This window comes from Podarcis gaigeae (assembly GCF_964106915.1).
Source record: "Podarcis gaigeae genome assembly, chromosome: 9".
NCBI classification, from domain to species: Eukaryota; Metazoa; Chordata; class Lepidosauria; order Squamata; family Lacertidae; genus Podarcis; species Podarcis gaigeae.
Window position 1 is genome coordinate 9271882 of NC_139685.1, and position 15030 is coordinate 9286911.

At 44.4% G+C, this 15030-nt stretch overlaps 1 protein-coding gene across 7 annotated transcripts in view; it reads right to left on the reverse strand.

Moving 5' to 3' along the window:
* Positions 1-15030, reverse strand: part of LDB2 (LIM domain binding 2) — a 234256-nt gene that overhangs the window by 40612 nt on the left and 178614 nt on the right. For all 7 annotated transcript variants that reach the window (XM_083755044.1, XM_083755046.1, XM_083755045.1 and 4 more), the window contains 2 exons: positions 12403-12525; positions 10117-10200 (listed from right to left, as the gene is read on the reverse strand). In XM_083755044.1, coding sequence (XP_083611170.1) covers positions 10117-10200; positions 12403-12525 — 207 coding nt within the window. The remainder of the gene's footprint in view (positions 1-10116; positions 10201-12402; positions 12526-15030) is intronic.

Genomic DNA, 15030 nt, shown 5'->3' on the forward strand with positions numbered 1-15030 from the left:
CGAACACCCTCCGGAAACTGGGTTTTGCCCCTCAAGCCCTTCTAAGTCTGGGCATGGACCAGGCAAAAGCTATGGTCAGGCAAATAATATTAGACACCGAGAGACAGCAGGACTGTGCAAGGTGCCCCGACTATAGAATTGGAGAGATCGAGAGATATATAGCCGCACCGGCAGTATACCTCTTCTTTCTCGTATCTAGGGATGCAAGAAGGACCTTTACACTTGCCAGAAGCTCGGCTTTTCCCTCGCCGGTCCTGGATGAAGCCTTTAGAAGGGTCCCGTATGCTCAGAGACTTTGTACCTGCCCATTGGGAGAGATAGGAAGCCCAGAACACTTGTTCTTTAGATGCCCCTTTTATGAAGAGGCACATAGTAAGATCTTGGCTCCCCTACTGGTGAGGCTCGCCAACCTCCCGCAAAAGCAAAAATTTGACCTTTTGCTGCTAGGCAAAGATCAGAAGTTGGCATGGACGGTCGCCAGATTCTGTGTACAGATCTGTAGGCGCAGACCATCGCCCAACTCAAAATAGTCTGGAATGAAAAGCCCCAAACACGGCTCCATGGAGGAGTCTGAGTCAACTCCCTGGGTCAATTTATTGTTGTACATTGCTGCAAAATTTTGTGCTGTACATTGCTTTAATTGTCTGTTTTAACCATATCTGCACAGCAGTTTTTAATGTTGTGAGTGTCCTCTATTTAAGAGGCTTTTACTCTACTCTGCAGCCTTTTATAGTTGTTTTAACTGCGAGTCTTTTAGTTCTTTTGCTCTTACAGTTGTTTTAACTGCGTGTCCTTCTTTGTTTTTAGTTCTTATTTGTTTTAATTATCAGTTTTTTATCCATCCACTATTTGTGTCTAATCCTGTATTTTATCCAGATGTTTTATCCTATGAGTTATCGGTTAAAAAAATCCTAACTGCTCTTTTATCAATATGCTTTTTTAACCCTGGTCTGAGACCGTAATAAAGTTCATTCATTCATTCAACCCAGAGATGCATTTTAAATAAAAGCACACATTCTACTCATGTAAAAACACCAGGCAGGCCCCACAAATAACCCAGAGAGGCATTTTAAATAAAAGCACACGTTCTACTCATGTAAAAACATGCTGATTCCCGGACCATCCGCGGGCTGGATTGAGAAGGCGATTGGGCTACATCTGGCCCACGGGCCTTAGGTTGCCTACCCCTGTTCTAGGTTGATCTACTCCACATGTTAGAGGGCTGGTGCTGCAGATCTGAGGATGCAATAAGTTGCTAAGAATCCTGAGCTGCTACAATGGAGTGTCCCACTTTAGACTGTTAGTGAATCATCATCATTCACTGTTGGTGAATCATCTATAAGTGGAAAACCAGCATATCAGGGAGCAGCCTTGGGTGGAAACACTCTTATTCATATGACAGGGGGTTTTTTAATTGGCAATGAGATCCCCCCCCAAAAAAATGTAGTAAAGAAATCAAAAGCAGCACTCCAACCAGCTGCTTGAAGAGGGGCAGTTGATGCCACTACTTTAGGATTCTTTAGGTGGCGCTGTGGATTAAACCACAGAGCCTAGGACCTGCTGATCAGAAGGTCGGCGGTTGGAATCCCCGCAACGGGGTGAGCTCCTGTTGTTTGGTCCCTGCTCCTGCCAACTTAGCAGTTTGAAAGCATGCCAAAAGCGCAAGTAGATAAATAGGTCAGGAAGGTAAACAACGTTTCCGTGCGCTGCTCTGGTTTGCAAGAAGCGGCTTAGTCATGCTGGCCACATGACCTGGAAGCTGCATGCCAGCTCCCTCGGCCAATAAAGCGAGATGAGCGCGGCAACCCCAGAGTCAATCATGACTGGACCTAATGGTCAGGGGTCCCTTTACATTTACGGTACTTTATAGGATTCAGTCCCATGTTTTTGTCTAGCTTTAGTTTTTTCATCAATATGCTACTCTAGTTAGCACACCAGAAAAAAACACCACCCAATTCTTTGGTAAAATATATTTAAATATTGATTGTTTCCATATTAGGTTTCGGGTGCAACATTGAGCTATTAAGCACTTTTTACAAAGTTTACACTGCAAGTGGAAATTTAAGCATGCAGTCTGAAGCGCTACAGTCCTCTCTGCCTCCTCCTCAGGATTCTGTGTGTCTCCTCATTTGGCGATACATACTGCAGACGGAGTCTAGGCCCCTGCCAGTTGGGCCGCTGGGGCAGGTAAATGTTTCACTGCTGCAGAAAGTGGAAGCACGGCCTTGAATACCAAACTCCAAAATCAATTTAATTTGCATAAACCGCCAGCGATGTTCGTGTGGGAATTTCTCCAGCTCAGAGTGAAAGCAATCCCTTACATACGGCACAAGGGGTCAAAACTGTTCTGGCTACCTCTTGTGTGCTGACCCTCTCCCTATCTGGACTGGGGGGGGGGTGGGAAGGGTTGAATTCCCCCTTCTACTCCACTATAGTCCTAGCTCAGATAGCCCTCCCACCCCCTTATTTTTTTAAAGAAAAGAGACATGACCACTTCTAATTATAACTGAATTATAATCAGTGAAAACACATTTAATGTAATGTATAGAGCAGGGGTTGCAACGTGAGGCCCATGGGGCAGATCCGGCCCACGAAGACCATTTTGCTGGCCCACGAGCTTCCCCAGAACTGAGCCGCCCACTCGGCAAGTCCCCTACGTGCTGCACTAAACCGGCGTCGCACGGCGCAGGGACACGCCGAGCAGCGCCGGAAATTGCGTCTGTGGATACGCAGATACCAGAAATCGCTTCTGTGCATGCCCAGACACCCAAAATCGCTTCTGCACAGGTGCTATTTTCGGTGTCTGGGCATACACAGAAGCAATTTCCGGCGCCGTGGACATGGGCAGACACGATTTCCAGCATTGTACTGCGCCAGTCCGGCCTACGGATGATCTCTGCGGGAGTGATCCGGCCCATGGCCGGTAAGCCTTGCTGATCCCTGGTATAGAGGCAGAGCTAACTGGACTCAAACACCCATGGTTTCAAAGTAATTTATCAAGACACTTAAATGGGGGTCTAATTCTCCAGTGGAAATGCAAACTTGAGCTTGAAATGTACCTCTATAGGCTAAAGGTGGATGGATCGTGGATGGAGTGTGTTTGTGGAGGATGCTGTGCACCACAAACATGCATCTGTGGGGAATGGCTGAGCTAGAAGCTTCTCCTGGGTATCTAGTGTTGTATACAGAGCTTTTTTAAAAAATATAATTATACGTAGATACATTCAGTCATGTTCATCTGTCCACCTGCAGAATTGATTTAACTCCTCAGTGAGAATAAGACATGGTGTAACACAGGGGTTGCCAACACCAAGATGGCAGCTGGGGAAAAAGTCTCATTAAACATCCCATCAAAATCCCACAATGCACTGCTGGTTCTTCCTGCTCAGTTCCTGTTTGCACTGGCCCAGTCTCTGCTACATAGACCCTGCCTCCTTAAATAGTTGGAAGTAAGATTTGAAACATTAAATATGTTAATTGGCAGAGAGAGTAATGGGCTACCTAAGGGTACCTAATGAGTTTGAGGCTGAAGTAAGATTTGAAGTAGGGGACTTCCTGGCTCAAACTTCACCACCCTAACCTTCCTGCACCAGGAAGTCCAAACTGATTACCTGATTACCATAAACATGAAAATAAAATGAGGAATTCTATCAATCATACTGCCCTGAACCTAGAGGAAAATATGGGATTTGTGCCAGTCCTAGAGAAACTGAGCCTTACATAAAACATTCTAACAGTGCAATCCTATGAAGAAAGTTCCACTGAGGATTGAAACCTCAGAGTCTGTTGTTATGATTTATGCTCTTCTCTAAAATAAATTCGGTGCTATCTTAAACATGGGTCCATGGTAACAGTAAAGCAGACCTTTCTCACAATTTTGTTGTCTTTGAATTTTTTAAAAAATGGTGTGTGGGTGGACAGAAATTGCACCTTCTTATTCTCTTGGTTGCTTCTACTGAATGCTTCAGAGATTCTTTTCATCTGTAGTTTCAGTGTCATCCTTTTTAATTTTGACCTCCAGAGTTCACCTATAATCAGCTTGGGTTCTCCTACACAATATACCTTGTCTTGGGGGCCAACTTAAACCAAGACCTCTGCACCCTTCACAATATCCTGCCTATCAAAGCCTGCCTCAGAAATGGCAATAGATTTCATTCCTGCTTGTGTTGTGTATCCTTAATGCCCTTAACAAACAGTTTATTTCTGCTGTAGCAATTCTACCTCTCGGAATTATATTACTTGCCAGCATAGCTTCCCAACTACACTGGTGTCAAAAAAGCAGGAAAGATCACTCGTGGAGTCATCACTGTAAAAACTCCAAACCCAAATCCTATCAATTTCCAAACCCTTTCCACTGACTTGCTCCAAGCTATCTCATTCCCATGGACAGCAAGAAGATCAAACCTTTCCATTCTTAGGGAAATCAGCCCTGAGTGCTCACTGGAAGGACAGATCCTGAAGCTGAGGCTCCAATACTTTGGCCACCTCATGAGAAGAGAAGACTCCCTGGAAAAGACCTTGATGTTGGGAAAGATGGAGGGCACAAGGAGAAGGGAGTGACAGAGGATGAGATGGTTGGACAGTGTTCTCGAAGCTACCAGCATGAGTTTGACCAAACTGCGGGAGGCAGTGGAAGACAGGAGTGCCTGGCATGCTCTGGTCCATGGGGTCACGAAGAGTCGGACATGACAAAACAACAACAGCAACAACAATCTCATAATCCCTCTAACTCAGGTTAGCCATTAGAAATATATATGAATTAACTTTCTTAAGTTTTGGGCTCTGTATTTTTTGGGGGTACCATCTACGACCTACATAACCCATCATACATGGACCTGTTCAGTCACACCCAGCCTAAGCAACAGCTGTCACAAGCCCTGACTGCACCTAACTAGATCAGACACAGCTGGATGCAAACACACCTGGGCTGCAAAAGCAGCCTGAAGAGGACAACTCAGCCTTCACCTACACAGAAGGCAAGGGGTGGGGTGCTGGAGGAGAAGCAAGAAGCAGCAGCTGCAAACTCTGGAACAACGAAGAAGGGAGCTTTAGGAATAACATCAACACAACTTCAGAGCAGCAAAGAACACGAAGAGGCAGATTTAAAGTGAGGACGGTTAAAATAGAGGACTGGAAGTAGAACAACCACATAGTTCTGGACACTGAAGAAACCCTGAGAAGATGGAACCTTGTCCAGAAAACTTCAGATGGAGATAAAATCTGTACAGTTAAGCTTCTCTAGAACCTTAAAATGACAAGAGCCTCAGACCTCCTTAACAAAGAAGAATCTTGAGAAGACCTTGGGGCTCTGAAGGAATATTGCCAAAACATTCAGGGGCTACAGACTAGGACCATTGCTTTCCCCTAGAAGTGGACTCAAACGGCCACCCCCAATTCACCACCACTCAAATGGCAAAACGGGGTGGTTAGTTTTTTGTTTATGGGGTGGCAGGTGGTTCTGCTGACACCTGAAATGACTTTCAAAATGGTTTGAGGGGCTTAAAATTTTGTGTCCCGCCCCTTTCTGTAAATAATGCTTCTTCATTTATTTCTGCAGCCTATGATTAGGTGAATGGGACTCCCAGTTAAAAGAATATGATGTCCATGGAGCACCTCATATTTTAGAAATTATCCACAACCCCAAATAAAAATTTATGCTCCCAGATATAATTGTCTCAAATATAGTGTACACAACTGTATTGTAGATACAGAATGAAGGCTATAGTCTACACTTGCTTAACAGTTCCCTATGGCAACCAAAGTTTATCTCCTATTGCTTTAGCGGTTGGCTGCTTCTGCATAGTTAACTACTTTAGGCTTGGAGAATAAAAATGATTTGTTCTGGCCATCAGTGGAATTTTTCTTAAGGATTATGACCAACATTTGCAATATGCAGTGAAAGAAAATTTGATGCCTCTTATTTGCATAAATTTAAAAACCTATTTAAAAGCACATTAAACAATGTTAACAAGTCAAAAATATTTGACTAAAATAATGTGAAGTGCTGACTTTAAAAATCGCTTCTGTGCAGGATATAGCTTTGTGTATGTCAGTTGAGGAGAATGTTTGCTTCCAAGTACATAAAATGAAATCGCTGGCTCCCCTGCCCCAAAATATACACAATTACCTTAACCCCAGTCCTTCAAATTCACTATCTGAATTCCCCTCCATGTTTATGTAGCCCTGTGTCAGGGAACCAGAGGCTCTCCAGCTGTTGCTGAACAAAGACTCCCGTCATCCCTGATCAATGATCGTGCTGGATAGGTCTGATGGAAGTTGCTAGAAGCCCATAAATTGCCCACCCCTGCCATTATATAAATGGTATTGCATTTATCGAAGTTTCTGATTACGCAGCATGTGAGGTCCTTGTGTGACACGGAGACTACTTCAACACTAATGTCCATCATCTGCTTCTCCCCTAGATAGGTCATCCCCTAGATCAGGCATAGGCAAACTCGGCCCTCCAGATGTTTTGGGACTACAACTCCCATCATCCCTAGCCAGCAGGACCAGTGGTCAGGGATGATGGGAGTTGTAGTCCCAAAACATCTGGAGTTTGCCTATGCCTGCCCTAGATACACACCCACATTCCATTAGGTCTTGCCCCCTACTATGTTCCAAGTCTACACCTAGAATGAAAACCTAGTTCAGTCTTCAACTGGGGAAAGTTAGGATTAAAGATGCCTTAAGGTTGCTAATCCCACCCTTCTCTAATTCTTGCTATCCAGTTTTAACAGGGACATAGAAGGTGACCATGCAAAGCAACTGGAATTGAGTATGGATTGTTAATACTCGTGGAGCTGCGCGTGCTGCTAAAATTATGACTTGTCTACTGTATCTTCTTTTTTTTTTACAATCTATTTGGCACATCTTAAGACTTTAGCTAATCTGCCACTTTGCATTTGCTTCACAGTATTCTGCACCTGCAGACAATTTGCATTTTAAACCTTGCCACACGAACCCAAAATTGACATTTTGGTATGTACATGGCGAGACCAGAGAAGGGAACACCCTTAGCGTGTAAAAGAGCAAACTTCAGGTGCTCTGCAAGGATCAAACTTCAATGGGAGAAAATTCATCCCCCCCCCCCCACCAACATAAACACATTACAGCCACTCCAGTACAAACTCAGGGAAGGGCCCAGAAAGGAGAAATGGCTTTGGAATGGTGCTCCTGCCTTAAGAACTGAGCTTTGCCTTCACACCATGGCCCTCTTTAGACATAACCAAGCTTAGCATCTGAGGAACTGAGAAAGCGAGTCTAACGCAGCCATAAAGCCCAGCTGAACATTACTAGGTGGAAGCACTGGGGAGGGTTTTCTCGGGGCTCATCTACACTAATTTTCCTCAGAGCTTTCTAGGCACAAGTCTGCACTTTCCTAGTCTATGCCTGAAGTTTTTTTGGGGGGGTTGGGGGGGGGGGTCAGGCAGGGCCGGATTTTGGTTTGATGATGCCCTAAGCTACTGAAGGTAATGAGGCCCTTTATAAGTTTACTTGTCTTTTGTCAACAACAAATTGTTGCTTTTTTTGTGTTTAATATATGCCATATGGCAATTTATGGACCTAATAGGTATCTAAAGCCATTTGCACGTAACAAATAGGAGGCTACACAACACTGTTTCTGTATGAAGGGTTTTTTTTAATCTTATATTTTAGAAATGTACATCCAGGTTTTTTTCCTTTAATTTTTTTTGGGGGGGGCCCCCAAGAGAATGGGGACCTAAGCTATAGCCTGTTTAGCTTATACATAAATCCGGCACTGGGGGGGGGGTGCCCTACAGCTTTCCTCACAAAAACCTTCTCTTTTAAATATTTCTGCATTGCAGGTGGTCAGCCGAGAGGATCCTCAGGATCCCTTCCAATTCTATGAGATCTGTGGTGGCTATTTGTTGCTTATGTGATAGGCCAGTCACAAGGAAGGCAAATCCTGGTGAAAAAAAAATAAAAAAATTCCTTCCAGTAGCACCTCAAAGACCAACTAAGTTAGTTCTAGGTATGAGCTTTCGTGTGCATGCACACTTATTAAGATACACTGAAACAGAAGTCACCAGACCCTTCTATATAGTGAGAAGGTGGGGAGGGGTATCAACAGGCTCATCACAGCTATCTGCCAATCACCCATTCCCACCACCCTTCTGAGTAATACCCCTCCCCACCTTCTCACTATATAGAAGGGTCTGGTGACTTCTGTTTCAGTGTATCTGAAGAAGTGTGCATGCACACGAAAGCTCATACCTAGAACTAACTTAGTTGGTCTTTAAGGTGCTACTGGAAGGAATTTTTTTATTTTGTTTTGACTATGGCAGACCAACACGACTACCTATCTCTAACTAAATCCTGGTGAAACGCTCTCTGCGACCCATGGAAAACCCGAATTGTCCTGCTTGTTCCAATTCGACATTAAAGAGTGGGTTTTCCTGGGGAAAGCAGTGAGGCAAAGAACCATTGCTCAGATATGGACTGTAAAAGTGTGGACCTGCGTCTAGAAAGCATGGGGGCAAAGCATGGGTGAAACCCCTCCCTTCTGAGATATAACTAGCATGGTCTCTTATGAATTTTCAGCACCATCTGAAGATTCAGGTCTTAGTGCCTGAGGCTGTTCAGAATTGCTCTAACTATTGGTGGTGTGTTTTAATATCTCCTGCCTTGTTTTTAAGCTCTGTTGTTGCTAATTTTAAAGTACTCTGTGCGGAATTGCTTTGGGAATCAAGGGCTGGCTTACCTCTCTCGCCCTGACCTAGCCACTGTGATCCATGCGACGGTCACCTCCAGACTGGATTATTGTAATTCGCTCTATGTGGGGCTGCCCTTGAGACTGACCCAGAAACTCCAGTGGATGCAGAACGCTGCAGCGATACTCCTTATGGGGTCTTTGCTGCAAGATCACATTCACTCGGTGCTATACCAGCTGCACTGGCTCCCGGTGGAGTACAGGATAAGGCTTAAGGTGCTGGTTTTAACCTTTAAAGCCCTATACGGCCTAGGACCCTCGTACCTACGGGGCTGCCTCTCCTGGTATGCCCCACAGAGGAACTTACAGTCTTCAAATAAAAACATCTTGGAGGTCCCAGGCCACGGAGAGGTTAGGCTGGTCTCAACCAGAGCCAGGGCTTTTTCGGCTGCGGCTCCAATCTGGTGCAACGCTCTGTCACAAGAGACTAGGGCCCTGTGGGTCTTGACATTTTTCCGCAGGGCCTGCAAGACAGAGCTGTTCCACCAGGCCTTTGGCCAAGGCACAGCCTGACCACCTCCTTTGGTAATCCTCATAGAACACTAGCCCAATGGTTGCCATTAATTCGATTTGAACTGATTTTAGAATGAATTGATTTTAGAATGCTGTGTTATTTTACTGTTGTTAGCTGCTCTGAGCCAGGCTTCAGCTGGGGAGGGCGGGATATAAATAAATTATTATTATAATATTATTTTATTTTTTAAGAAAATCAGCTGCACACAGTGACGTTGCTCACTGCTGTGGTCAGGGGATGTGGTTGACAAATGTCTTGCTGCACCTTGTGGATAGCATTGATGGTAGCTAGCCAGCTAGCCAGCAGCAGCAGCACACTGTCACAGTGCTAACTGCTGTTTCCTGATGGATTTCAAGACCCAAGAAATTCTTGATGAATTTTCCTCCATCCACAACTGCACTGCATTGCTGGCTGACAGCACTCATAGCAAACCGCTTCCCATATGTGGCTGATAAAATAATAGAGGGGGAGGAGGTCAAGAGCTGGTGTGTGGGTGGATGTGCTAAATATTGATCTGAAATCATCAGCCAGATGTTTAGCTGCAGGTCTCTCTAGACTTATAGTTTTGAAATACTGCTGCGTTCGCCAAGGAGATGCTTTCTCAGGCAAAGTTAACTAGTGTTTTCATTACTCCCAACCTTCAAGGGATTGCCTTCTTTCTGTTCACTTCTGTTTCATATTTACCTGGCTAGACACAAACCTGGAAGAGGAGCTGAGCAGAACAGATCCCAGGTTCCCCAGGAAACTGGTTTGAAAATGAAGGGAAATTATGGGGCAGGCCATGACAAAACTCACATGGTCTTTAGGCTACAGAAGAGCTTCTGAGGGCTGTGACAGTAACCTTTTCAAAAATTGCTCATGGTAAGCTTACCCTGAGGTAGTTGAGGGTGAAGTTAGTGAGACCCATGCGGGTGATGTTTTTGGACAGCTGTTCCAGCACCTGAGGGTCTTGTGCCTGTAACGGAAAACAAAGAGACAGTCTCTCATGCTCATGTGAGTAAGAAATGCAACAGTGAAATTACAAATCAAGGACATGCTTAAAAAATTGGCAATCCTATCTGAAAGCAAGCTGCCAATTTATAAAAAGCATCCAAGATTTTATACTGAACATTAGACACTAATTCACAGAGGGAAGGAGAGTGTAGTGCCCATTTCATTCCAAACAATGGGTTATTAGCTAAGCTTTTTGAAAATCATACTTTAGACTAGTTATTATATCAGGAAACCTTACTAGAGGGTAAGGAAGACTAGCGTTGTCGTCTCCACGATGAAGTAAAGGGGTTGAAAATGAGAGTAGTGTCTTGTTTTGAGGTCATCTAGTTCTTTTATGGTATGGGCAAGGTTTGAACTAGGACTTACTTGGATCACAGCTTACTCTGCTGCACAAGAGCAAGGATTTGGATTCCACTGCGGGAATAATTCCCATTCTCCTCAAGGGTTTCTTACACACATTACCTCACAGTAGCATAGCAACTAAGGGTTAGTGAAACAAATCGGGGGGGGGGGACCCGACTATAAAAATAGTTACAGCCTTACAAATTACCAATGGAAAAAAGAAACTCCCTAATTAATATGCTCGAGAGCAAAAGCAAACATACAGACAACGTCGGGATGCTAAATTTCATCTACTGGTGTAGTATGGTATCACCAACGGAAAGCACGTGAAATGTGCAGGAAGAGAAAGAAGGAACCATTCCTTTCACTTAGAAAGCAGGAAATATACAAGACTGACCCCTTTTTTGTACAGAGGAGTAACCTGGGCCTGGAGTAACAGTTGGGACAATGCTGGCGATACCCTATATGGGTGCTGCAGAGCTCAGAAGGATGTAATTAACCAACACACTTCAAAACTGTTTCTGACATGTGCTGATGTACCTTTGGAGCCCAGCTAGGCAAAAGGTAACTCACGCAGAGATTGCCGACATCTGTGTAACAAGCAAATAAGGTCCCATCTGCACAACACATTTATAACGTACCACTTTGAATGAGGTTTACCAGACGTCCCCGGTTCCCCGGGACAGTCCCTGGATTTGCAAATCTGCCCCCGGGAAACGTGGTAGCGGCAGCCTCAGCAGCCCGGAGCCAGCCTGGTAGCACAGTTGGCTCTGGCTGGCTTCAGGAGCTGCTCACTGCTTGCTGCCGCCACCACTGCCAAAGGCGAACCGGGGACGTCCGGAAGTACAGATCTCCTGCCCCCTTCCCCTTGTTGTGACAGATCGGGGGAGGCTCAGGAGTTGTGGGTGGGTGGTTGTTGCCCAGGTGGGGTGCAAGACGTACGGTTTCTCTACCAGGCAAGGTGCAAAGCCCTTCTTTTGTACCCTGTGAAACATAAATGCACAGTTTTTTTAAAAACTGGGCAAACGTGGCAGAGAAAGGGGACAGGAGATTGGGGAAGGTTCAGGACTGTTGCCCAGTTTTTAAAAAACTCTGTGCATTTATGTTTCACAGGGTGCAAAAGAAGGGCTTTGCACCTTTATACACCATGCATGTGTGCTTGGGCCCAGGGTCTTTTGCCTCACCATCCCCACTATTGCCTCCCTGTTGCTACTCAGCTAAAAAAAAGGTGTCCCCAGATTCATTGAAAAAAATCTGGTAACCGTACTTTAAATAGCCGTGGCTTCCCCAAAGAATTCTGGGGGCTGTAGTATGTTAACTATTCTCACAATGCTCTGAGTCGTTTGACAATCAATCCCCCTTCCCAGGGAAATATGGGGGTTGTAGCTCTCTGGGGCAAATAGGGGTTGTCCTAACAGTCTCAGCACCTTTAACAAACTACATTACCCATGATTCTTTGAGGGAACTGTTTAAAGTTGTACACTTTAAAGGTATGGTGCAGATGGAGCCCCCAAAAATGTAAAAATTAAATTAAATTAAATCCAAGGTGGTGTATTCTTACTCTTTAAAAATAACTTTTATGGATATAAGAATGAAATGTGCCTCTGAATTTAATTCAGAAAGAAAGTGTGCATCAGCTTAAGTTGGGGAGACACTGTCTACTTATTTACATCCACAAATGCTTGTGACACACCAACATAACATCCTTGTTTACAATGCGCATAACTCTAAGATAACTGGCTGTGACAGCAAATGGTGGGTTTGGATTGTTAGTCAAAATTTAATGGATTAAAAAAAAAAGCAATTCTGGCCAATTACTTACATGCATGGCTAAAATACTGCGAGGGACTAACTCTCTGTATTGTCTAATTGTAAAGTGCCAGGTTTTTATTCTCATAAGGTCATCAAATGTAAATTCCAAGATAAGACGTCCTTCTGTGCACACCTAGGAGAAATAAAGAAAAAGGAAGGAAAATAAACAAACACACACACACACTTCTTTGAGGAGCCTCTATAAAACTAAAAGAAACCAAACAAAATACAGTCCTAAGCAGGCTAAATAAATGCCAATATACTTTTGTTATTCAGCTTTATTGGGGAAATTGTATCCCCTCTGGAAAAAAGAGAGGAATTAAGAATGAACAATTAAATAAGCAGGCTGTGGATTTTATAGCTCTGTGCAATCTAAATCCTATTTTTTGTTTCCCTCCAAAATGGCTGGTGATGATTAATGGCATAAAGGGCATAATTCTAACCCCCTGGCGCTGATGGTGGCTGGTGGGGTAGCATGATGTGCAGGTTCCTCTCTGCTGGTGGAGAGGAGCATCATAGGGTGAGGAGATGCTGGAGGAGAAATAGTTAAACAGGTTACCCAATCATAAGGGACTATAAAACCAGCTCTGGGAGGGGCGAAGGGAGGAGTTTGTTAGGCGTTGGGTGGTTGGTTGGTGTGGGAGTGAATTGGGATAGAGTCTGTGGGTAGGTTGAGTTAGTGTAGCGAAATAAGCTGAGTCAGGAACAGTTAGGAGCTAGGAAGACAAGTAAATATCTGAGAGGTGGTTTAGTGAGGGAGAACGGGTAGCGGAAGTTGTAGGTCTGGATAGGCACCCCATGATTGTAATTGACCGATACCGTTTATGAAACCACACGCTTGTTAAACTGCAATAAATAAACAGAGGTTTATGTTCCAATTAACCCTGACTGGACTCAGTATTGTACCAGGTAGGGCCTGGGTGGTGCCAGCGAGAAATAAAGTGGTGGCACAGGGATCAATAGATGGTGAAATGTCCGGGGACCCTATGTGATTGCCACAGGAGAAGTGGGGATTTCACCGTGGCAGGTGGGAAGCTGCTGTCTGTGGTTCTGCCACTGGTGGTGGCTAGCAGACAGCCCCCAAATAGGCTGTTTCAGAGAATGGATTCCCCCATGGTGCTAGATTCTTGGGCCAAATGGCCACAGCAAACCCATGTATGAAACCTTCTTCCTTGGCTGACCTGGGTGGCAAGGCTTCAGATGTGGTGGTGTGTTTGCACTGCTCCCAACCAGGGATCTGTTTTGCTCTGTTCACCTTTCACTCTGGATAACAGCTGCAGTTGTGCAAATATAATATCTAGCTGCTGAACCAGAGGGTCCTGCATTCTTTATGTAATAGACATTAAACAATCTTGTGTAATAGGCTGAGCTATAAAAGTTCTACATGTTCCAGGTGGTTGTTAGGTTTACTCTGGTATGTGCCACATTCGGTAGTCATTCTTCAGATAGTTATTTTCATCCTTCCCGTTATCTATTTTTTGCTTTCTGTTTCATCTTTCAATCCTTTTTGTCCTTTTGGGGGTTCCTCCTCATCTCCTCCTGGTGCCCCAGGGTTTGCATAATGGATTGCACACCAATCACTTCTCAATTTTTAAAAAGTTTTAGCCCCAATTTCCTTCACCGATTCTTTTTGTTTAAACATTTCTGTCCGCCTGATTTGTATTCGCAGTTACATTCAAAGCTCTCTAGGCTTGGGCTTCCTTTGAGCACCAGGAAACCACAATACTTAATTCACATAAAAAGGAGTACTGTGGAGCCCCTGAATTCTTCTCCCACGTTACAATCGGAGCCAGAGGAGAATTTATAGCATACCCGACAGATAATCCTTTTATAGGTCAGATGCCTCATAGCGAGGGATAGTGTAAGACGGGCGAACCATGGAACTAATGAGGGGCGAAAGAAGAGTCTGGAGGGACCTGTGGATATAGGAAAGGAATGATGGCAAATTTTCTCTCTGTGTCCTGGGCTGGCTTTTCAAAGTGGCTCTAGGGCAGAACCAGCGGCTGATCAGGAACAGGAAATGGGGAATTTCAGAGGAGGACATAATCAAAGGGAACATTTATTTACTTTGGAGCCCTGACAAATTCTGGAACCTGATTTGGTAATTTAAGAATAGCATATCTTACAGAAGCACCCCTGTTGTTTATGACAATATTTTAAAACATATTCTTAATTAGTGTAAACCAGGGGTCTCCAACTTCCAAGAGACTGTGATCTACACTCCCACTATAAATAAACTGGGAATGATCTACGCATTGGATTGACCAGAGTTGTTGAGTTTCTTTTAGGGGGAGAGAACAGAGTTGTTGAGCTTTAATTGGGGAGAGAGACCAGGATCAACCAGGGACAGACTGCAATTGACCGGTAGATCACGACCGACCGCTTGGACAGGCCTGGTGTATACCAATCTGGCCATTACAGTGTGTGTGATTTATTTATTTTTTTAAAAAAAAATCTGCATTGAAAGCTGTAGTAGTGATGGTGTTGGTGAAGTTTCTGGGAGCAACTTGCCCTAATAGCACAAAGCAGTAAGGCAGGCAGAAGGGTTTCTGGTTACTGTTGGCTGAGCTCCACAGAGGGTTATATTGGTCAGCATAAGAAGGGGGAGAAAAGCACCTTAGCCCTAGGTTAGGAGCCT